The sequence below is a fragment of the Musca domestica genome, unplaced genomic scaffold (genome assembly GCF_030504385.1).
Source record: "Musca domestica strain aabys unplaced genomic scaffold, Musca_domestica.polishedcontigs.V.1.1 2, whole genome shotgun sequence".
Classification (NCBI taxonomy): domain Eukaryota; kingdom Metazoa; phylum Arthropoda; class Insecta; order Diptera; family Muscidae; genus Musca; species Musca domestica.
In genome coordinates, this window is record NW_026712249.1 from 4,015,914 (window position 1) to 4,039,370 (window position 23,457).

Genomic DNA, 23,457 nt, shown 5'->3' on the forward strand with positions numbered 1-23,457 from the left:
TCCAAAATAAACATTGTGCAATAGATCAAGTCGATACTGATCACTCACATCAATACCGTTTAATCCAATAAAACATCTTAAAGAGTGAAACTTAATAATAAATTTTGAAACATAAACTCGATAGCAACGTTACGATATCGCCAACAATATCCTGGTGGTGACATAGTATTACAGTAAAGAGCTACGGTTGGTTTGATGGTCTATGAATTTTCTATCCTGTTATAAGTGGCTGGCCTCGAAATCCTCTTCTGGCTATCTCCAAACTGGTACATAATACGCGTTGATGAACTTGTATTGATTTCTATTGAAAATTCCACACGAGAAGGTTACCCTGTGGACAATATCAATGACCTAAAAATCATCCACACTACATAATAAAGCAAACAAAATAGGCATAAAATATTTTCGTCATTATTCACAGGCATCTGCCTCAACACCATCACGTGAATTTGGTTTCATAATTCGCACACACAACTGCCAAACTAAATAGAACTAAGAACATTTATCGTATAAGTGTGTTACAAATTTTTCATTATCAAATATTTTTTCTTACATTATTTCTTTCCAGATGTTACCAATCAAATCTTAAAGCCAGCACACATGCCCTCCATTCAATAGTGACGGGTGAAAGAAAAAAATGGACGAACGGCGTCAATGGAATCAACGTAAACATACTATATGTGGTGTTGGTGGGTGATCGTGATCAACAAATCGTCTTATCTATTATACAGAAAATAATAATTATATCAGTAGCTATAGAAAAATATTTTGAAAATGATGAAATTAGCATCTATGGCATGTGACACAGTATTTTTTGTTGTTTTTTTCTTTTTCATTTTCTTTGTTGGTGTTGGCATTGATCTTTGCCCAAAACGAAGCCAAAAATTTGCCGTTCTGACGTAGATGGCAAAAAGAGGCACGTCTTCGACAAAAACAACGACTACAAGAACAATAACGCAAGAGAGTGTGATGTTCCTTCCACCAACATAACAAAAATTCCATGGCAACAGATGTTGTCTTGTCTGGCTCGGCTGGGGGGGGAGTGGATGGTGGGACACTAAAACACACCAGCAGAGGCAGACAATCTTACTTCTTCGTAGCAACAGACCAGAGCAATGTAAAAAAGAGCAACAGATATCTCCGGAGAACATGCATGCTGCTGAGAAAGTTACAGAGTGTGTGACCAGCCCCAACAGCACCAAACAGTTTAGCCAGAGCCGAACGAAATGAGTATGAGTGATTCTTTTTTGTGTTGTTTTTGCTGTTGTTCATTTTTATTTTTTTGCAAGCGCGTTCGCCAATTGTTTGTGTGGGAAAATATAAGCATGGGTATGGATGGTGAACGCTTCACTATTACTTATCAACTCAAAGTGTGAAAGTCGTTGGCAGTTCTCTGTGGATACCCAGCCGTACAGAGACTTTTTCGGTTTAAGGCCAACTGATCATAAGAAAAACCATACAAAAAAACAAATACAACAAAAAGGAAAACAATGCAACAAACTTAAATAAAAAAACAGAAACACAAGCGAAAATTGAATTGGAACCCGCTTCAAATTTAAAATAAAATCTGGTTTTATATTGGATTGAGTGTCAAATAAATAAAATAAATAAACAAATTATCCTGATCTTGGGTGATATCACCAAAAAAAAAAAAACATAAATAACCATCGAGAAGAAAATCGAACAAGTGATTACCTGTGTGCGTGCGTGTGTGATCTTGAAATAAAAAAAAAAAACAACAACAAAATGTGCCATAATTCCGTGTTGGAAAACGAACAAATCGATAAATGTATCGAAAACGGAATGCCCCAAAAAGTGATCAAAGCTGTCAAATATACCATGAGACGGAGAGCAATTGAAGAAGAGGCTGCAAAAAAACAAATGGATTTTGTAAATAGACAACAACAACAAACGTCAGCAACGCCATCGGGAATATTTCAAATGAAATGTCCTTTCGCCCATGGCCTGTTGTTAAAACCCCAAGGACCGGCAGCAACAAGTGTGACACAACCGCCCACATTTGCCAACAGTCCCGATGCACTCGAATCCCACCCACTGATGCGCCGTCATAGCAATGCCCCAACAAGTAGTACAGAGTCCCTTTCATCTTCCACCGAGGATATCACAAATTTAAATGGTCTTCTAGAACAAATACCTGCAGCAACAGATGGCAACAACGTCTACCAAGATGACATTTTGGCCAAAAGCACTCTCTTAACAAAAAAGCTAGCATTTCACATGCAGCACAAGCTGGCCCGACTACAGAGCAGCAAACTATACACGTGAGTAAACAACATTGTAGCTTTGTTTCCAAACGAAACGAATATTGATACACCTATATAGTTCTTGCACGGCGCGCAAATAGAGCAAGTTCGCTGTCGTATTTCGTAAGCAGCGTGAGGTGTTACTAAGGCGCGAAAATCGCGACATCCAAGACAAAATGACAACAATACTAAAAACCAATTACGTAGATCTGCAGTAAGTAAAGTGACGTCCGAAACTGATAAGCTTTGCACACAAATAGACATACACACCAACTCGGTGCAGTGCAGTGCATTTGGCGTACTTCGTTATTGGGTTCATTTCAATTAACCCATTTGGAAAAGATATGTAGATTATCAATGGCCACAAAGTAGATAAGGGATATGATACATTTAACAAGACCTATTTTTAAAATATTCATTTAAAAATGCCAAGAAATTATTTTACTCATGCCACAGATGGTTTGACTTATGACTGGGAAGTTGTTCTATCTTTAAAAAATCATAAGAAGTGAAATGAATTCAAAGAAGTTCTTTTTTTCAAAATTTATTTATTTTTTGGTTCAGGTTTCTTTTATTGTAATATCTTTTCAAGTTTTCCCTTAACTTATCCTTACTAAACATTCAAAATTTTGCAAGAATCAAGATGGGAGTAGACAAAATACCGAGAAATAGCATGCAATACTGCAGGATTCTAAACTCGTATCCTTCTCAAATAATATTTGTCAATGAATTTTCAATTAAATAAGAAGTAATTGAGTTTAATTAAAAAATCAGAATTGAACTGGACAAAATATTCCGAATTAGGATACAGACTTAGAATATCTAAAAAGTTTCTGCATGTAATGACCAACATGGTCCAACATGGGTTAAATATTTATACGGACTTTGTCATATGCATGTATAGACGTGGTCTGTATTGCAATTAAGTTTTGGCAAAATGGAAATATGTCAATGTTCTTTGAACACTTCTTGGTTGCATTTTTTTCTGTTTAATTTTTCGGTTCGTTGTGCATTGGCTTTTGCATAACCCATTATGCTCTTTAGAAGTAGTCTCCAACCGCAGCATGGATATCTGGTTGCCGACGCCACACAGTTCGCCTTGTCACGCGATTTGTGTTGTATTGAGAGGTGCCGAGTCGAATCGAGCCGAACCGAGCTGCAGCGCCAACACTCAGCCAGATTCTGTTAATGTTCAGAGCTATGCTGTTATGTGTGGCAAGATCGGGGGGCAAGACACAATCATGGCAACACAACACTGTTGCTTTATTGTTGCTTTTATTGTTATTATTATTAGTGGAACCTGGTCGTCGCGTCTGTCGGTGGTTGCTATTGTATAGCGGGCTTTCATTCAATAAAAATTGCATGCGTTTTCGCACGTAGGCCACTCAGTTGTGATTCGGAATTCAGACGAGTCGGACGGTTAGTTACGGTATAGCCGGATGTACTATGTCTGATTGGAATGTATGCAAAATTCTACTAATGCCTCTTACATTTGCATACGCTATTGTTATAGTTCATGCTGTTATTGTTGTTGTCTTTCTTTGGCTTGGCTATAGGGCGGCCTCATCACACGAGCTTTATTTGTAGCGCAGAAACAAAATTACATGCTTACATATATATAACTGTAAATTATTACGTGAAAGTCCCACATTTAATAATAATTATTTGCTTTTATTACATTTCGTTGACAGATTTCTGACAAGAACTACACAACCAGCTCATATTTTGGCCATATGTATTCCATCATTTGTTTTGCTGACAATATGGCCCGATTTAATCTATGGCAGTGGAGGCGTCGGCGGTGGTGGTGTTACATCAAGGCAGTCCACTGATAACTCGGCCACCCATACAAACACTAAATATATGCACGATATATCCGAAGATGATTACAGCCCGACGTCGGGAACAACAACACATTACAAGTTGGCTTTGATTGCATATTTGGGAGCATTTGCAATACATTTTGGTTCACAAATTTGGATGACCTTTGTATCAGGTAAGAGGATAATTGATTTTTAATCTCAGCCTTAGAGATTTTTACTTGGCAAGTTATAGATAGCTAAAGCCTAGACCGAAAAATATTAAATAGACAACTTTTGACTATTTGAAAATACTGATTAGCTAAAATCAAATTCCCCGTAATATCATCTCAAGCCAAGGAGGATATATCAATTCTTGTCAATAATAGAGTTACCACCTCACATCTTTCTTAAAAAAATTCATGAATGTTTTATTTCGTGAAATTTCTCCGGACTTTTTAATAACTCAAAATACCATTTTACTTTTGGAGGACATTTTTGATAGAATAAAAACCATGCATGTATGAAAACTAATGCTCTGCTCAAGAACTGCAAGAATGTAAAAGCTTTTCCAACGATAACAGATTTCTCCTTTATGCAGGTTCTGGAATAGAGGATAAAGCTCGATCTAAAACCTTTGATCCCAAAATCGAATATATATTTAAAAAAATAGACTGATATTTTTATCACTTTCAAGTTTACCTGACTTTTAGACGTTTCAATACCAAAATTCGATTAATCGGAAGTCGACATTTGTATACCCTTTGGAGGGCGATACCAAATAGTGAAAATATCTATAATGAAGATTTTACATCAATGAGAGTTTATATAGAATGATAACCTGAAAAATATCGCAAAATCGATTTTGACAAATACTGCAAGGAGCATGCAAATATAATGCTGTCCTTTATACCATAACCACAATGAAATCTAGGAAAAAATAGAAACATAAAAAATTAGTAATCTCCATAAAAACGTACCTCTGTGATATGAAACAAGTAAAAAAGCTGTAAGTTTGGCCGGGACAAACTTTGAATATCCTCCACCATTTGGAACGAATTCGGCAATTTTCAAAAAAATAAAATCCGTTCAAAATTCTGTTGAAATCTTAAAAATACCAAATGTAGCCGTTATATTAGGGTCAATACAACGACGTGGACTTGCATAGACTATTTTCTGTCTTAGGCTGTAGTATCAATTGCGAACTTCAAATACCAAATTTGAAACAATTCTGTGAAAAATACCGAATAACTTGGACCATTTTCAATACCAAAAGTCCTGCAGACATAATATACATTTGAGTGAAATTTTATCAACTTACTTCATTTCGTTCGGAAGCAAGAGTGATTTCCACAGACGGACAGACGTATAGACGGACGGACGGATCGATATAAAATTTTATGCTGATCAAGAATATATATACTTTGTGGGGTCTAAAATGAATATTTTGAGGTGTTACAAATGGAATGACAAACTTAATATACCCTCCATACTATGGTGAATGAGTATTGATTTTTTTCCCTACATCCAATAATGCAGAATAAAAATCACAAAAAAAAAATAAAAATAGGTCAATTTTTCTATATTTACCATAATCCCTTATTTTCCATTTTATTAATAAATCATTTTTATTCTCCTAACTTCTTTCCAGGTCTTTCATTGTATTTCTCCCTACCTCGTCACATGTTCGGCCAGTGTCAACAAATTTTATTTCCCAAATATTTTGCAATGAACGGAGCATTGAGTATTCTAATGCTTATACTGTTCGCAAAGTTCTTTTTCGTGTCGTGGTCAGTGCCGCAATGTATACAATTGATTGCATTGGCGGTAACGGGAGCCATCGAAGTTATCGTGAGGCTTTACTTGGCACCCCCACTGCTCCAACTAATGCATGAAAAATATAAAATTGAAGGCACCGTTGGCAGTGGCAAGGAAATCGGACAATTGGTCCAGGGCGATTTGATCCAGTGTCCACACTATCAGCGAATACATAAAGCCTTTCGTCGCATCCATATGACGGTTGCCATTGGCAATCTAATCACAATGGTAGCAAGCTGTTTACATTTATATTACATAGCTGGTAAAATACAAATTACAATATAGAAAATGAATTAACAAATTTAGAAAATATAAAATAGTATTTAAATATGAACAGTAGCCCCATACATAGTTTTGCGCAATTGTAAAAAACCTATTTTAATTTCGATCCCATAATCCCTTTCCACAAAACATGCTTGGCTACATTTCGAACATACGAAAGAACAACAAAAAAATTGCGCCATATACCATTTATTTTATACCAAAACAGGAGAAAAGAAAACATTAAACAAATATTTTGCATTTCATATTCTCTCATAAGTATTTATTTTTTTAAGAAATATTTATTCCAGAAGAAGCAGCTGAAGTTTAGGTAGTTATAATTAGCCAAATTTTGTGTAATTGTCATGCACATCAATCAAATCATTGCAAAAAGCAACTTCAATATAAATCATTATAACAAATAATTAGAGTGGAATATTATTTAGATTATTTGAAATAGTATTGAATATCAAAAAGACTATGTGAAGGACCATATGGAAGTAGCATCTGGTGGCGTAATTTTACGTTTTATTGAAATTATTAAATATAAACTATGATATTTTTACCACATCTGAAAATATATTGTAAATTAAGTTCACAAACAACAACTTGAACATAATCTCAAAATCTAAAGCAGAATTGTAAGAAAATTCCACTGTTTTTGAAGCATTTATTCCACAAAAAAAACATTGTAGGTACATTTTAAGTCACAATATGATGTGTGATTATGATTGGATTCATGTTCCTTGATCTTCTCCATAGATTCTTAGTTTATTAGATTCCATAACAATTACACATACCCACTCATATTGTATGTTATTTATTTAATTGCTCATTTATTCATTGAAACGAAAAAAAAAAAAACAAAACAAAACGGTACATATTAGAATATCTGTGATAATACTTTTTCCCCCAAACTCATAATAATCAATGACTGGCAGAACGATCTAAAGTTTACCAACATTTTCCATTGAATGCCGAATTGATTTCGAATTAACATGTTTAAATTTAACTTTTGTAGACCAAAGCGAAAGAAAGAAATTGAAAAGTTAATTTTAAGTATTGAATTGAGTACAAAATCGGAATTCGGCACTTGATGTAAAGTGTTTTGTTATGTATTTTGAATATATGTTTATGTAAATTTTATATAAATCATTACTCTATTAGAAAAAGAGCCTGTTATTCCATCAAAAAACAAATTTTGTAAATAATACATATTATTTTTTAGAAAAAAAAATCAAATAGAATTAACAAATTGTAATAAATATACATAAATATTACATATCGAATTTTTGACTCGTTTTTGATTGAGATCATATTGAGAAAGGGGGAAATTTGTGGGAAAAGCTGGAAAAAGGTAAATTGAGCTCTCGAACCTAAAATTAAACCGAGCAAAGGATGATGTCTAGGAAGGAAACCTTCTGCAATATAAAACTAAATAAAGTACCCGAAATAGTCAGTTTTAAAAAATGTTATCATATCATACCCTACAAAATCTTGGATTTCTGAAAGATATTCTTTTAATCACTAAATAATAATACAAAGAAGGGCATATCAAATAAATAAGGGATAAATACAACACTGTATTGGAGCCTAGTTCTGACATACATACATATGTATATCTTAAAAACCCAATTACACATGATGTTTGAGTCATACGTAAAAGTGGCTTTTAATTTATTCGTAGCATTTTAAAGCATACTTTTAGATGCTCCCAAAAAAATTTTACTCCAAAAATAAACTATTTATAACATAGTATAAATTAATACAATTATAGAATAATATAAAAGTGTTATTTTTAAGTTTAAAATTGTTGGAACATCTGGTGTAATCAAACTTTAAGAGTATAAAAATTGTTTTGTTTATTTCGCTCTCTTGCCAATTTCATTATTATAACCAGTGGTTTGAATTATGGATACGTAATTTTTTAATCAATTTTGATTTGATGTGGCGTTTCCACTGCACCTGATTCGCTCTCTATTCGTTGTTTGACCCTTAACTATGAAAAAACTACCTAATTCTTCACACAAAATTTCCTGAGCGAACACTCATATTTGTACGTTGTTCAATTCAAATCACTCTCAGAACAACGAAAAAATATGTCCCATCCCTATAGCATTTATCGAAAAAATAAATTATGACATTTAAAATTAAAAATAGAAAAATTTAAAGAAAATTTAAAAATTTTTGGGAAGACTGAAAATTATGTATGAAAACTACAATGTTGAATGGCGTATGTACATTCAAACGAAAGTAAATTTTGTTTTCTCTCTCATTCGAAGTACGCATTTGGTCCACGAGATGAAATTTCCACAGAAAACTGCAAACAAAAGAGGCAATATTTTCAAAATGTTTCTATTGGCAGAAAAAATGTTTGACAAGTGTCTCTCCAGTAGAATTTAAAAATGGAAAAACACAAAAATATGTTCAAAATGTCAAGATTTACACAAAAAGTTGAAAACGTGAATGAAAATTATAAAATTATTGATATAATACATATTTGGGAGAAAAACAATCATTTCTTTTATTCATATTAGTGAGAATTTAATGTATTTTAGTATAAATTCCCATTAAAATCAAGAAACAAAATTTTTGAAAAAAGGAATTATTTTACTATGAATTACGAATCGTGCCGTATGAACGGGTTAATTCGTGTACCTAATTCTGAGAGTGAACAACGTTGTTCGGTTTCTAATGGAAACATGCTATGAAACGTCTAAAATCGAATTAAAAAGTAAAAAAAAATCGAAAATAAAAGAACTCAGCCTTTGGTAATCGGTTTTCGATTAAGAGATGATACATTTTTGGCTTGATTTTTATATCATTTTTATACCCTCAGCCATATGGTTATATATTATTTGATACGGGCAAAACGTGCCTCATCGAAATAACGGCTTTAGGCCGTATGTCTCTTTGGACCAAATCCGTTTCAGGACATTTGGAGACGATCTAGCGATCTCCGTCCGTCCGTCTGTCTGGCTGCATGATGCGCACGATAACGCTGAAGGGAGTATCCGATTTGATCAAAACTTGGTACATAGTAAAATTATTTCCAAACAAAGATCGAGTTTGGAGATGGGCAATATCAGTCCAATCATTCTGATACCTCCCCCACAAAATGTCAACATTTTCAAAGAAAATAATTTACTGCACAGAAAGAATATTCCGATTTTGATCTAACTATACAAATCCTAATATTTGCATCAGTGCTAGATCAGGTGCGAAAATGGAGTGGCAAGTAGCAAAGAAATGGTACGATCTGTACCATATTTATAACAGATCTTGTGTTGATGGGAATATTGAGATGTACCAAGTCTAGAATGGAATCGGATGTTGATTTCGCTTTTTATGAGCTTCATGGATATTCATTTTGAGCCTTTGTGGGGGAGGTACCAGAAGAAACGGTCCGATATATCCCACCTTCACAACAGATCTTGTGTTAGCAAAAATGTTTGTATGTGAGCATTATAAAAAGAAAATGATGCTTGTTTCGGATTTTATAAACGTTTTGGTTATTCAAAACTTTGACCCTTTGTGGGGGAGGTACCAAAAGGAATGGTCCGATATCTACCATTTTACAACAGATCCTGTGTTGATAGAAATATTGCGATGTGCCAAGTCTAAATAAAATCGGATGTTAATTTCGCGTTTTATGAGCTTAATGGATATTCAAAATGTTGACCCCTTGTGGGAGATGTACTTGATGGCGTGGACCGCAATTATCCATTTTTGCACCTGACCTAGAACTGACGTAAATATAAGCATTTGCAAAGTAAGAGCAAAATTGGATTATTGCCTTCCGTTCTGTGCAGAAAATAATTTTTTTTTGAAAATTTAGAAAATGTTGACTTTTGTGGGGGAGGTGTCAGAAGGAGTGGACCGATATACTCCATCTTAACCTTGGGCTAATAAAATTGTTGCTATGTGTGACAATTGAAGACAATCTGACTCTTATATCACCTTTTATAGGAGTTGTAATTATTCAAAATTTTGACCCTTTGTGGGGGAGGTACTTGATGGAGTGGACTGATATTGTCCATTTTCGCACTTGACCTAGCACTGACGCAAATATTAGGATTTGCAAAGTTGGAGCAAAATCGGATTATCCTTCCTCTTTCTGTGCAGAAAATATATTTTTTGGAAAATTTCGACCTTTTGGGCAAAATCGGATGCTCTCTTCGAGAGTTATAGTGCGCACCGGCCAGACAGGCAGACGGGCGGACATCGCTAGATCGACTCAAAATTACAAATGAAATTTTACGATTTACAACCAAAAAGTTTCGAATTACATCTGAAAAAGGTATATAGCTTGCTGCGTCCTGTACAAATAGCTGTATTCTTATAATAAATATATTTGAAAAAAAAAAAACTGCATTGACTTACCGCATCTATTTCTCGTTCAAAACGGACAGGCCGCAATCGACACAGCGCTATAATCAGGTATATGATGTTGATGCCAAAGAATAATGACGACCAGAGTACAACATCTTGGGCACAATCTATTAAATAGCCATACATCGCTAGCAGCACAGCTGCAACCACGAGCATTGAACGCAGCCATAGTATTCCGAATGGCCGGTGCGGAGCTAAAAATGCCAACAGCAAAAAGGCATTTCCCAGCTGAAAGTACATGTGGTGGGGTCTCTGCCATATTAGGCACTGTTCAATTGACCAGTCTCCCGGACTAGCTGAGCGTATTGTGGCATTGCTGTCCCATGAAACTGAACTACCGCCAGCGCCGCCGCCATTTGCTACCATTAGGCCACCGCCGTTTATATTCCCATTGCTTCCTATTGCCGCATTCATCGTCGGATGTAGGAATATCGAAACAGCCGAAGGTACACCATCGATCACAGCATTTCCATCACTGGCACCAACACTATTGCTAGACGCTGTACTGGAGGGTAAACTGTTAATGCCCAAATTGGAATTTGTTGATTCAACTAAACCCAAGGCCAGGGCGCCAATTAACAGCATTGCAATTACAAGCCGGAATGCTCTAAACTCTCTGCTGGGTACGTTGTGGGTGTGTGTGGTCTGGCTAAAGCTCGAAACTACTAGAAGACGATTTTAGTAGCCACAGATGAGGTCGTACCAATCGACCGTCTGTCGTTCGTTGGACTAGTTACTATGAGTTTTGAAATTGACGCTTCAACACTACGCCGTTGCACGCGAAATTGACCGTTGTTGCGAGTGTGTCGTTGAGGGCGAAACTGCTACTGTTGCTGTTGAACTGCTCGGCTTGCTCAATATTGTTCCTAAAGACGAGCAATTCTTGCCTTTCAAACATACTTGGTTGTTGCTCTCGTCATTCATCTGACTGCAACGAAGAAAATAATGGACCGTTTATATTCACTCATGATAATTCCTACGATTAGGGTTTATTTCGAAAATGTACCAGACATTTGTTTAGTCATCATTTCTCTCACTTTTCTTGTATTTAAAAATATGCGAATGGTTACAACAGAACAGTTTATATATAAATTCCACGGCAGTCACAATTAAACGATGTGTGTATGCATGTCCCGTCTTGAATACAGATTGTAATATTAGGCACATGTATCACCACAGAATCACTTTACCACATCATGGAGAGTCGAAATGGAAATTTCGTATATTTTTAAGAAGAAGTAGTAAAACCGATAACCAATCGTCCTTATCAGAAGAGAAGAAATAACGCGAATCCCCAAATATTTGAATCGCTACTAGAGTTAAACAAAAATAGTAGTATTTTTGGATTTACTGATATGAGCAGCTGGCGTTGATTGAATGAGTTTTTAAATTAATTTTATTGTTTTGTTTTTATCCAACGATATGAGGCTGTGTGCCCGGACAGCTGTTGATTAGTATAACTGGCTGGCAGTAAACTAAACTAGGAAAAAAAAAACAATGCCAATCAGCCAGCTCAAATTCGATAAACTCGAAGAAGAGAAATCTGTAGGTGTGTGTGAGAAGGCGTCGTCAAGAGGTCGTGATAAAAACATAACCCGAAAATATGTGGGAGTTCTAAGCCGGCAGTTGGCTAATATGAATATTTTGGTGAACCCACAACACACAAGTTAATTGTTGTAAATCGTTTATACTGATTTAAAACTCTGGTTATAAATATCAATAGCAGAGAGTGTAAATGGTTGTAAATACTTTGAGTGGAACAAATATTTACTTGCTTGGAATGTTATATGGATGGAAAATATTCAAAATTATCATAAGATATTTTGGTGCCAGGCATGATTTTTTCTCCGATATTATTGTTTCGATGATCTGGGAGATTATACGAAAACCAAGTAGATATCGCAGGTAAGGGTAAATAACATTGTACAACAAAGTTTTGAAAGTGTTCAAAATTTCTTTTGGGATGATAGACCTTAGTATGTCAAACCCCAATAGGAAATTATGACAATATGTCAAGATTCAGCGTTATGACATTCCACGAACACTCTCAAATCGATTGAACATATTTATGGACTCTTTCAAGGTAGGTCATAGAAATCAATTGATTTTGCATGTGTATATATTGTTTTAATTAAGGAACAACTTAGTTATATTAGGAACTCGATATCGTGAAAAATCACTCAAAGTTCGCGATTTGTGTACCCTCAGCCATATGGCTAGAGAGGGTATATTTTTTCATTTCATTTGATGCTGCCAAAACATGCCTCATGGAAATAACGGTCTCTTTAGACCAAATCCGTTTCAGGACATTTGGAGTTGATCTAACGATGTCCGTCCGTCTGACTGTCTGGCTGATGCTCACGATAACTCTCGAGAGGAGTATCCGATTTAATCCAAACTTGGTACATCGTAATATTATTGTCAAACTTAAATCGAGTTCGGAGATGGGCAATATCGGTCTACTGTTTTTGATACCTCCCACACAAAATGTCAACCTTTTTAAAGAAAAAAATTTACTGCACAGAAAGTGAAAAGATAGTCCGATTTTGCTCCAACTTTGCGAATCTTAATATTTTCATCAGTGCCATGCCAGGCCCAAAAATGGGCAATATCGGTCCACTCCATCAAGTACCTTCCCCACAAAGGGTCAACCTTTTGAATAATCATAACTTTTATAAAATGTGATACAAGTGTTCGATTGTCTCATATTACACACATCACAATATTTTTTTAACCCAAGGTTTGGTGTGAAGATGGAATATATCTGTCCACTCCTTCTGGTACCTCATGAATCATGCATGAAGCTCATTAAACACGAAATTAATATCCGATTCCATTCAGACTTGGCACATCTCAATATTTCAATCAACACAAGATCTGTTATAAAGATGGTAGAGATCGGACCATTCCTTCTGTTACCTTCCCCCAAAGGGTCGAAGTTTTGAATAACAAAAACGATGATAAAATCAGAAATAAGATGGTTTTCTGGTTTTACTAAAATTACACACATCACAATAGTTGTGTTAACCCAAGGTTTGGTGTGAAAATGGGATACATCGGTCCACTCTCCACACTCCATATTGAGTATTCATAAAGCTCATAAAACGCGAAATTAACATCCGATTCCATTCCGATTTGGCACATCTGAATATTTCCATCAACACAAGATCTGTTTTAAAGATGGTACAGATCGGTCCAATTCTTCTGGTACCTCCCCCATTTTTGAATACCAAATCGCTCAAATTTTACACATCCAAATATTTTTGCTAACGCAAGATCTGTTGTGAAAAAAATATATATTTGCCAACACCCCCTGGTACCTCACCCACTAAGGGTCAAAATTTCCAAATCTAATATATGTATTTTTATCAAAATTTATGATTTCGCAAAAAATTGGATTTAAATGTTCGATTTCCTTCAAATTTTGCACATATCAATATTTTTATCTGTATTAGATGAAGTATGAAAATGGAATACTTCGGTCCGCTAAATCTGTTACCTCACACATATTTTCACACTTTTGCAAAATGTGAACATATCTCATATAAAGTATAGGAAGTAGTCGATATAGTCCAAATCTGGCACGTTGTAATATTTTTATCAGTCTTTGGTCAAAAACGAATTGGCCAACTGCTTAGGAGCCTCCCCGTTAAGGGCAACAGTGTAAATAATCATAACTCAAGGCTTGATACTATTTTACTTGTTTCTTAGACAACTTAAACAAAACAAATTGTTGCATTTGTTATTATTAAATTTTAAGTTTTTCATATTTAATCACTCTGCCCTATGCTGCTCCACGCCTCTGTACTTACAAACAAGCAAATGAAAACATTCACACAGACGGACCCATGTTAAGTTAACATGTTACTGCTAATTTAGCAAATTAATAGAAATGTATGCAGACCGACCATTTATTTGCCCGCCAACAACAAAATTTATTGATGTCATAAAAAACCATGTTTGGTCAAACAACAAACAACTCATTTGACAATTCAGACGACGAGACAAACAGAATGCAGAATTGAAGACAGACAGTCAAGACATAGGTACGTTACTCGTTATGAACGAATAGAAGTGACAACTTGTAAAACGTGAAGGAACATAGTATTGTTTACACTGACGGTTATAAGTGTACGCTTTAATTCAACACAAACAATTTATGCAACTTCAGCTCTAATAAGATGGAGACTGTCCCAAAATTCCAAACGAATATTTCCTCAAGTTGTGGTAGTTTAATATAGGTTTTAAATATGTTGACGTTTTAAGTGGAGATACCGAAGGAATGTACCAATATTAAATACATCTGGGTTAACTCCTCTATTAAAATTAGCATCACGTGCCACGTTAATGCCATGTTTACGTTAGAACTTTTTGTAGGGTTAACCTTCTTTGAGAGGATTTATTTGAAGTAAAAGTAATGGATATGACAATTTAAATCCAAATCCAGTGGGTTAACCCTCATATATATAAACGTACTATAAGACTCTATTTACAACTTTTTCAATTTTATATGACATACAGGGTGAGATTATAAATGTTGTGGTGGTCATTCAATATTTTTATCTTTTTCGGTGGGAAAGGTACTAAATGAAATAGATCGAAATGGTCCATTTATGCACCTGACCTGGAACTGATACAAATATTAGGTTCTGTAAAATTTCCCACATAGATAAATGCGCCGGTGCTCGTGCTTTCCACCCTACTCCGCCTATATGAGCTTTTATAAAAGTTTAATGATCATCACAGGGGTTTTTTAGGCAGTTTTTTTTTATTCAAGAAGACAGCCGAAATGGTGAGAGAATTTAACAATAGCATTAGAGTACCTGTGACTACATATGTAGTTAGTCTGGTAACCCTTAAAGCTATCATGTTAGATGACATCGAATTGAGAGATAGCAAGTATACAGGGTGAGATGAAAAAACTGCAACCAACTTCAGACTGCTGTCATTTCTAAGCCACTCGTCCGAAAGCTGTTAAAACTATTCCAGTGACAGCTCGTTAGCTGAATATATCGCAATATTACATTCGGCAAATATTAAAAAATGAGCTCGGGGTAAAGCCATTGAAAATCCAAAAAACGCAACAGAAAAACATAGCTTGCTTTACTTGGCCGATAGTGTTGAACTGTCGAATTTGGTTTTCTCCGATGAGAAAACATTCGTTGTCCAGCAGTTTGTAAACAAACAAAATGATCGTGTTTACTTGACAAAGTGGTCAGCTGAAATTGTGCACCTTCGGTTGGCCACCAGAACTCAAGCGCCGGCCATGGTGATGGTGTGGGATAATACTAGAGAAAAATATCTATTGTTATATTTTCAAAATTAAATTAAATTAAAAATAGACATTCTAGAGACTATCGATAGATAGAGCTTCACATCCTCCTGTAGATAAACATTAAAGAATTGAACAAAACTTAAATGGGGATTTAATCTTCTATCTCTGGTGGCAACATTTTCTAAGGGACCACACTAATAAATTTGGTATGTCTCCCTGTTATTACTCCTTGTGACAATAAGAACATATCCATGCACATATTTACCCCATTGCCACCGTTTCAGGGACAATTCCCAAAATGAATCATACTTTTGGATTATTTGGTAACTTTTTGTTTTTACAGTCGCCATCCCTAGTGCAGACAGTGTACACACGTAGGTGGCATACTGGTTCAACACCATCCATGTCTACAACACAAGTTTTGTTTGCTTTTCATTTTTGGTTAGAGGTGAAGTCATCAGCCATGGTACAAACAATCAACAAACTACCCGCATACTTAGGGGGAGAGGAAACACATTTAAAGAATGTGGCAGTAACGTTGAAGATTGTTCTTTCATTCTTTTCGCACATGTAGGTATTTGGGATCTAGTATGCAAAATTGAAGGTCCTTGATTTTTAGGAAACCCTTACAATTTCCTATTACGAAATGTAGTTGTCAATAGAAATCAGCATGAATGCATCGGCTCGGGGTTAATGGTCGTCTAAGTATCAAAATTACTCATTAGAATTAAATTCTGATCCGATTAAATGCCATAAAGAGTTTCTTGTTAACAAAAAAAAATTAAAAAATGTCATAATTGGTGTTAAGAAAATGCTATGCGTGTGTGTGAGTGTTGGGTGGGAGGGCGAACATATGTTATTACCCCCGTACACTAGCCAAGATGTGATGTGTTCTGTTGTTGTAGTATTACATGCGCCCAACTTACGCTACTACGACGATGGCACTGGAGAAGCCTACTATACAGCCAGGGAGGGAATGAAATGAAATGACTTGACTGTAACAATAAACAACATATTTGTTTGCACTTTGGGGGTATTTTATCTCATTGTCATGGAGATGCGCGACGTCCACCGACCGAGGAGCAATAACAATGCAAATAATTATTATTTATTTTCATTTTTGTTTCACTACTTATTCCATGGACTACTCTCTTTCACATGGAGATTTCAATGATATTGAATCGATGACGCCAGTCGATGAGTGGTGTCTTAAATTGTGCTGAACCGAACTGTGAACTATGAAATGCTTCAAGTGGTGCATGCATCACATCTCTTCGCACATTCGTTCCATGGTATTTGGTTCTAGGAATCGCGTTTTTGGCACTAGTAGACTAGGGTGGGAGGGGAGGTTTTCTTTATCAATGTGAATTTTCACGCATTTTTCTTCCTTGAAATCGGTTTATTTTATTAACAAAAACACTATTAATTGAAGGTGCTGACAAACATGCACACATTGTTAAATTTGAGAGCAGCAGCGTATATATGTGTTTGTTATGTGTGTTATGTTTGAATAATTTAGTTTGAGAGACGTTTTTCGCCTGCTTTTGTACTATTCTTATTCTTGTTTGATTAATGATGCATTCAATTTTACTAACTCAAAAGTGTTGGCACACACAATTCCGTGTCGGCTTCATTTATAAAATCAACGAATTTTCTCCCAAAGTATTGAAAAATTCGAGTTAAATTCACACAACAATTCCCGATACCGATGAAAATGTTTGATTCCGTGAAGTTAAGGAGAAAAATTAATTCTACTCACTAGTACGAATCCGATAACACAAAAAAAACTCCAATGACAAAAAAGTCGATTTATTCGATAATCAAATAAGGGTATAAACAGTGTTATCACCGTGTAATCATTTCATGGTGATTAACAGAGATCCCGGACTATCGTTTGAGTGTGGCGCCGTTGAATTTTACAGGTTCGAGCTAAGTGTAGGTGCCGATAATATATATCGAACAATCAAGATAAAATTTTCTGCAACAATGTTCAGGAGGGAATTTCTATTTTAAAATTCAAAAATTTAAAATAAATCATGGAGTTAGAAAAGCTTTGTAAATTTACTGAAATACAGACCTAAAGCTATGTCCACTTCTTATCAAAACTGTTAGATGCAACAAGTTCTCATTTTTTTACATATTTCCTCATTTTTAAAAGAGCAAAATGCCAGGATTTTCTTCTTGAAAATATATGAAACAATTCTATATGTTTGAATTCCAACCATTTAAAAATAAAACAAGTAAAAAAGCTGTAAGTTCCGTCGGGCCGAACTTAAAATATCCTCCACCATTTAGAACGAATTTGGCATTTCTCAAAAACAATAAAATCTTAAAATCATAAAAATACCGAATGTAACAGTTATATTAGGGTATATACGACGACATGGACCTGCATAGGTAACTTTTGTCATAAGCCATTGCATTATTAAAATGCGAAACTTAAACAAATCGGTGAATAATGTAGCTAAAATCATCAAAATACCGAATGTCGGGAGGTACCGTTATATGGGGGCTACACGAAGACGTGGACCTGCACAGATAATTTTCTGTCTTAAGCTGTAAAATTCATTACGAAATTCAAATACCAAATTTGAAACGATTCCGGTTAATAATGTCGCTAAAATCATCAAAATACCGAATATCGGGAGGTACCGTTTATGGGGGCTATACGAAGATGTGGACCTGTACAGACAATTTTCCGTCATAGGCTGAAATATCCATTACGAATTTCAAATACCAAGTTTGAATCAAATACCAAGTTTAGTCAATTCAAAATACCGAATATCAGGAGGTACCGTTATATGGGGGCTATACGAAGACGTGGATCTGCATAGACAATTCTCTGTCACAGACAATTTTCTGTCAAATTTGAAACAATTTCGGTGAATAATGTCGATAAAATCATCAAAATATCGAATATCGGAAGGTACAGTTACATGGGGGCTATACAAAGACGTGGACCTACATGGCTCATTTTCAATACCAAAAGTCCTGCAGACATAATACACATTTGAGTAAAATTTTATCAACCTACTTAATTTCGTTTGGAAGCTAGAGTGATTGCCACAGACGGACATCGCTAAATCGACATAGAATTTCATGCTGATCAAGAATATATATACTTTGTGGGGTCTAAAATGTATATTTCGAGTTGTTACAAACGGAATGACAAACTTAATATACCCTCCATACTATGGTGGAGGGTATAAAAACAGTATGTATGTTTTAATAAGATTACCTAAAGAGAAAATTGTTTCAGGCGACTGCTATGCCCTAACTTGGAAATTATGGTATAATGGTAACAAGTACTGACCCAAATGATGATATTAAGTTCTTGCTGGGAATCCGTCTTAGAAAAGTTGATGTTGATCTCTTAGGTGTTAATACTCAAATCAAAATCCACTGCCAACCAATACTCCATTATAAGGTGGCTTAATGATCTACGACTTCACCCCCCACACACACAATTATACACACAATCATAAGGACCTCTTGAAATGTACATATCCTGTTGCTATGTAAACAGGTGTATGTATGTATGGCGACCGAACATTGTTTACACCCACACCACACCGACGAGGTGAGTGGACGTTGGTATCCATTTGTCGTTGGTATAGAAATACAAATAACACAAGCTATCCTTAAGGAAAATTACAACAAATCAATTGATTTTGATTTTTAGTTATCACTGCCATTGCAATCAGTCCATACTGTCAGAAATATTTATTTTAAAATTGTTTTTTTTTACAAAACCGTGTTAAGTAGTAACAAAAATAAATAAAAACCAATTCCTAAATCAATAAAAATATAAGGATAACCACACCACCACTTACTCCATCATTCTTGGACTATATGTGAAAGACCATAATTGATATATGTATGTATGTTTATCCGTGTGTGTGTGTGTGTGCATTTTATAAATTATAAGAGGCCTAATTGCTGCATCCTTCAAGCATGATTGATGAACTTGAATCTATGGGTATGCGAACAAGTACGTGATGGTACAATTATTGAATATTTGGTCTTTTAACTAAATTGACAATGCCAATTCACTTTCAGCTAACGTCCTCTGAAGGCAACAATCCTCAAAAACCGGTCATATATGGAGCATTCGAATTCATTCAATTGTATCGATTAAACAAAGATACAACTGAGCTTGTCTCACGTGCAGACAAGTTGCATTATTATCAGGATACGAAATAATTGCATGCATAAAACGTATTCAACACTTTCATTCATCACTCGGTGTCGCGCTGCACAGCTATATCGTTAAAGGAAAATACACACATCATAGTGATTACAAACCCTTGCAGTATCATAGAATCGAGCGCGCCACCATGACAACGAAATCAAAATCTCAGGAAAAACATAAAATGTCCGAAATAGATGAAAATATTTCAAAATTGTTTGATATTAAAAAGGTATGTGGATTTTTGAGGAGTATTCAAGTTGGTTGTTTTTTTTTTTTAAATAAATGCAAAGAATCAGTGCGATTGGGGTGGTATGCTGGAATGATTGATTATTTTAGGGATGAATTTAAAACATTTGTTTAACCAATTTTTTTTTTTAACATATTCCCTGACATCCATCTAAATTGCATTTGCAACCTGTTAGCGTTTGGGCAAAGGGGCATATGGCATCGTTTGGAAGGCTTTGGATAAACGCAACAATGAAACGGTGGCGGTTAAAAAGATTTTTGATGCCTTTCGTGATGAAACAGATGCCCAGCGCACCTTTCGCGAAATTGTGTTCCTAAAAGCCCTTCGTCATCATCCAAACATTGTCAAGTTGCACAACGTTTACAAGTAAGAAAAGCTTCAATGTTCTTAAAAAAATAAACCAAAAATACATTTTATCATCACAACAGGGCTCAAAATAATCTGGACATCTATCTTATATTTGAATATATGGAAAGTGACCTCCACAATATAATTAAGAAGGGAACCATACTCAAGGATATACATAAACGTTATATAATGTATCAATTGATAAATGCCATTAAATACATACATTCGGGAAATGTCATACACCGCGATTTAAAGCCTAGCAACGTTTTGATCGACAGCAAATGCAGGTGAGTGAAACCATCGCCAATTGGAAAGAGGTATTTAATTCGTTTTTATTCATATATATAGATGTAAATTGGCCGATTTTGGACTAGCCCGCTCTGTATCAAATGTACGAATGCGTGTCGATTCCAATGATCTGAACGGTGAATTATCTATGGAGCCAATTTTAACAGACTACGTGGCTACACGTTGGTATAGGGCTCCGGAAATTTTAATTGCAAGCAAAAGGTATGTATGTCATATGAAAATATGAGTACAAATATAAATGGGGCAATTCAAATTGTATCCAACTGAAAACTAAAGCTAAAGCGTTAAATGGGGAGTATATCAAAATACGAAAACTCAGCCCGATCGGCTGGAAAATTAAACTAGCATCTTTAAAACACATCGATTTTTTGGTGGTAGCCTGATAAAGAGTGAGTTATTTTCAGGACTAGGTTCTAATAAGATTCTATATTAAAAGTAGGGCAAAAGTTTAGCGGTCCCAACAGAGCTTCCCATAAGAAATATACGTTCATATTGGGAGAAAATATACGTTAATATACTTACAACATACATTACAGGTACACAAAAGGCATCGATATGTGGAGCTTGGGATGCATACTAGGCGAAATGATACGTGGCAAGCCACTCTTCCAAGGGAGCAGTACCGTAAACCAGGTAGAGTATTATACGAAAATATGACATCAAAATATTAACTTTTTTTTACGAAATTTAGATTGAAAAAATCGTATCCACCCTACCGGATATAACGGAAGATGACATAAAAGCAGTTGGTGCAGGATTTGGCTCGGTATTGCTAAAGAAGCACATATCGAAGGATAAGTAATATGACTTTGAAAACTAACACCCCTAAAGGCAAGTAAATTGAATTTTTTCTCCTTTAAGGAAGACGACTTTTAGTGATTTACTTAATGATGCATCAAAAGATGCTTTAGATTTGGTGAGGTCATTATTGGTTCTGGACCCCCTGGGCAGGTTGACGGCAAAACAGGCCTTATGCCATCCATATGTGGAAAAGTAAGTGGTTATTGTTTCAATAAAAAGAAAAGCTTATGTTCGCCTTCTTTCACAGGTTTCGTAATTCAATACCAGAAATGGAACTCGATGTTGATATTATACCTCCATTTCGTGATGATATACGCTTGAGTGTTCCTGAGTATAGGTCAAAACTATATGAAATTGCACAAATACCTGGTGAAAAGAGGCAAGTGGTGGATAACCAAACGAAGCAATATGCGAATGGGTGCATATAAAAGAAAATTAGTTACTTTTTTTAAATTATCTATTTTTTGTTTGCTCTGGTATTTGCGTTTTATTTGCATACTAATTTAGTTTTTATGCCCACAGATCAGAAAACAAAACAACCCAAAGTAGTGCCCATGACAAGTCAGATATGAAAAAAGTATCAAAGCAAAAACATGTCAATGGTAAAAAGATCACTTCCGATGATAAGCATAGAATAGGAGCAACAGAAAAGGACATGCCAAACCAAGACGAAATCTCTAGACCAACACCTGCATCCTCAACTCCGTCATTGGTGAAACGAAAATTCAATAAAAGTACAAACAATATATCTGCTGCATCCGAAGCAGAGAACCACAAAACCTCATTGGACGACCGACAGCGTAATAAATCCCAGGCAAACTTACTGCATAGGCCCACAACCAATAATGGGGGCATTCCCAGAAACTCAACAAACCTTAAAGTTCCTAACAACAATTCTTACAAGCTCTATCGTAGTTCTTCATCGCTTAATAAAGTAGAGAGCAACAAGTCTGCGGAGTATAAATCCTACAGCACAGTATCGATGACGACTTCCTCACCCCTACTTAATGAGGGCAGATCTGAGACTTGTAATGCAACCAAATCGCCGGCCAGTGCAAAAACCCAAGAAAGAATTTGCTATGAGAGACGTTTGCAAAAACTTGAAGATGAAATACGACGTTACAAGAATGAAGTAAAATCTTTTTGTCGCGACACCTTTAACTATTCTAAACAAAACCGTGGTCCGAAAACCAGTGAAACGCAGCTCATTCCAGTCAAGCAGGAGCCGGAAAAGGATGCACGAAATTACCATAAACATAATCAGACAAGGAAACCTAATTCAAATCTCCAATCATCGGCAAATACACCCATCAAAAGTACCTATTTTCAATTATTAACAAAGGGAAAACACAATGACACCCATCAACTGCTGTCGGGTGGAAGAGGAGACCAATTCATTCCGATCGATAACTTTTCAAAATCGCACTTGGTCGTCGTTCCCAACAAAGATCTGAGAAAATATGAAACCAACAACCACACCATGGGGAATGGTGATCAGATCAGACGTGAACAGCAGGAGTACCATATGTTGCACAAACAAACCAAGCGTTCCATATCGAAATTCATTTAACGTTTCAATGTTCAATATTTTATTTGTCTAGTCAATTGTCATTATCCATGACCCCATATACAACTGCCCACATACTATTTTTGTACAATAAAAATTATACATATTTATACAATTAATGAGAATACTGTAACGGTTATATACAGACAGGCATGCATATATATATTTTGATGTCATAAATATA

The 23,457-nt window shown here is 35.4% G+C and overlaps 3 protein-coding genes across 12 annotated transcripts in view; 2 read left to right on the plus strand and 1 right to left on the minus strand.

Annotated features, from left to right (window-relative positions):
* LOC101887348 (blood vessel epicardial substance) overlaps nt 1-17,586 on the minus strand; it is a 44,070-nt gene extending 26,484 nt beyond the window's left edge. For 3 of the 4 annotated variants that reach the window (XM_011295414.3, XM_020037785.2, XM_005186391.4), the window contains exons 1-2: nt 17,405-17,562; nt 10,526-11,462 (exon numbers count right to left, since the gene is read on the minus strand). In XM_011295414.3, the coding sequence (XP_011293716.1) occupies nt 10,526-11,119 (594 nt within the window). In that variant the 5' untranslated portion in view covers nt 11,120-11,462; nt 17,405-17,562. The other variant, XM_059121675.1, reaches the window with a different exon arrangement.
* LOC101901809 (transmembrane protein 205) lies at nt 909-7,015 on the plus strand. 3 transcript variants are annotated; one of them, XM_020037786.2, is made up of 4 exons: nt 909-1,230; nt 1,290-2,282; nt 3,956-4,260; nt 5,715-7,015. In XM_020037786.2, exons 2-4 carry the CDS (start codon nt 1,747-1,749, stop codon nt 6,164-6,166), a joined length of 1,293 nt encoding a protein of 430 aa, XP_019893345.2. In that variant the 5' UTR covers nt 909-1,230; nt 1,290-1,746; the 3' UTR covers nt 6,167-7,015. The 3 variants fall into 3 exon arrangements, with proteins under 3 accessions (XP_019893345.2, XP_019893346.1, XP_058977659.1); XM_020037787.2 differs by lacking the exons at nt 909-1,230; nt 1,290-2,282 and adding an exon at nt 3,276-3,725; XM_059121676.1 differs by lacking the exons at nt 909-1,230; nt 1,290-2,282 and adding an exon at nt 3,742-3,888.
* Nucleotides 17,587-19,393: 1,807 nt separating the features above from the next.
* Nucleotides 19,394-23,343, plus strand: LOC101888899 (mitogen-activated protein kinase 15). 5 transcript variants are annotated; one of them, XM_059121680.1, is made up of 11 exons: nt 19,394-19,686; nt 19,763-19,800; nt 19,869-20,230; nt 20,424-20,614; nt 20,677-20,883; nt 20,945-21,106; nt 21,442-21,538; nt 21,597-21,703; nt 21,767-21,898; nt 21,954-22,124; nt 22,229-23,343. In XM_059121680.1, exons 3-11 carry the CDS (start codon nt 20,147-20,149, stop codon nt 23,274-23,276), a joined length of 2,199 nt encoding a protein of 732 aa, XP_058977663.1. In that variant the 5' UTR covers nt 19,394-19,686; nt 19,763-19,800; nt 19,869-20,146; the 3' UTR covers nt 23,277-23,343. The 5 variants fall into 5 exon arrangements, with proteins under 5 accessions (XP_058977663.1, XP_058977662.1, XP_058977660.1 ...); XM_059121679.1 differs by having other exon boundaries at nt 19,394-19,810; XM_059121677.1 differs by having other exon boundaries at nt 19,394-19,800.
* The last annotated feature ends 114 nt before the right edge of the window (nt 23,344-23,457 follow it).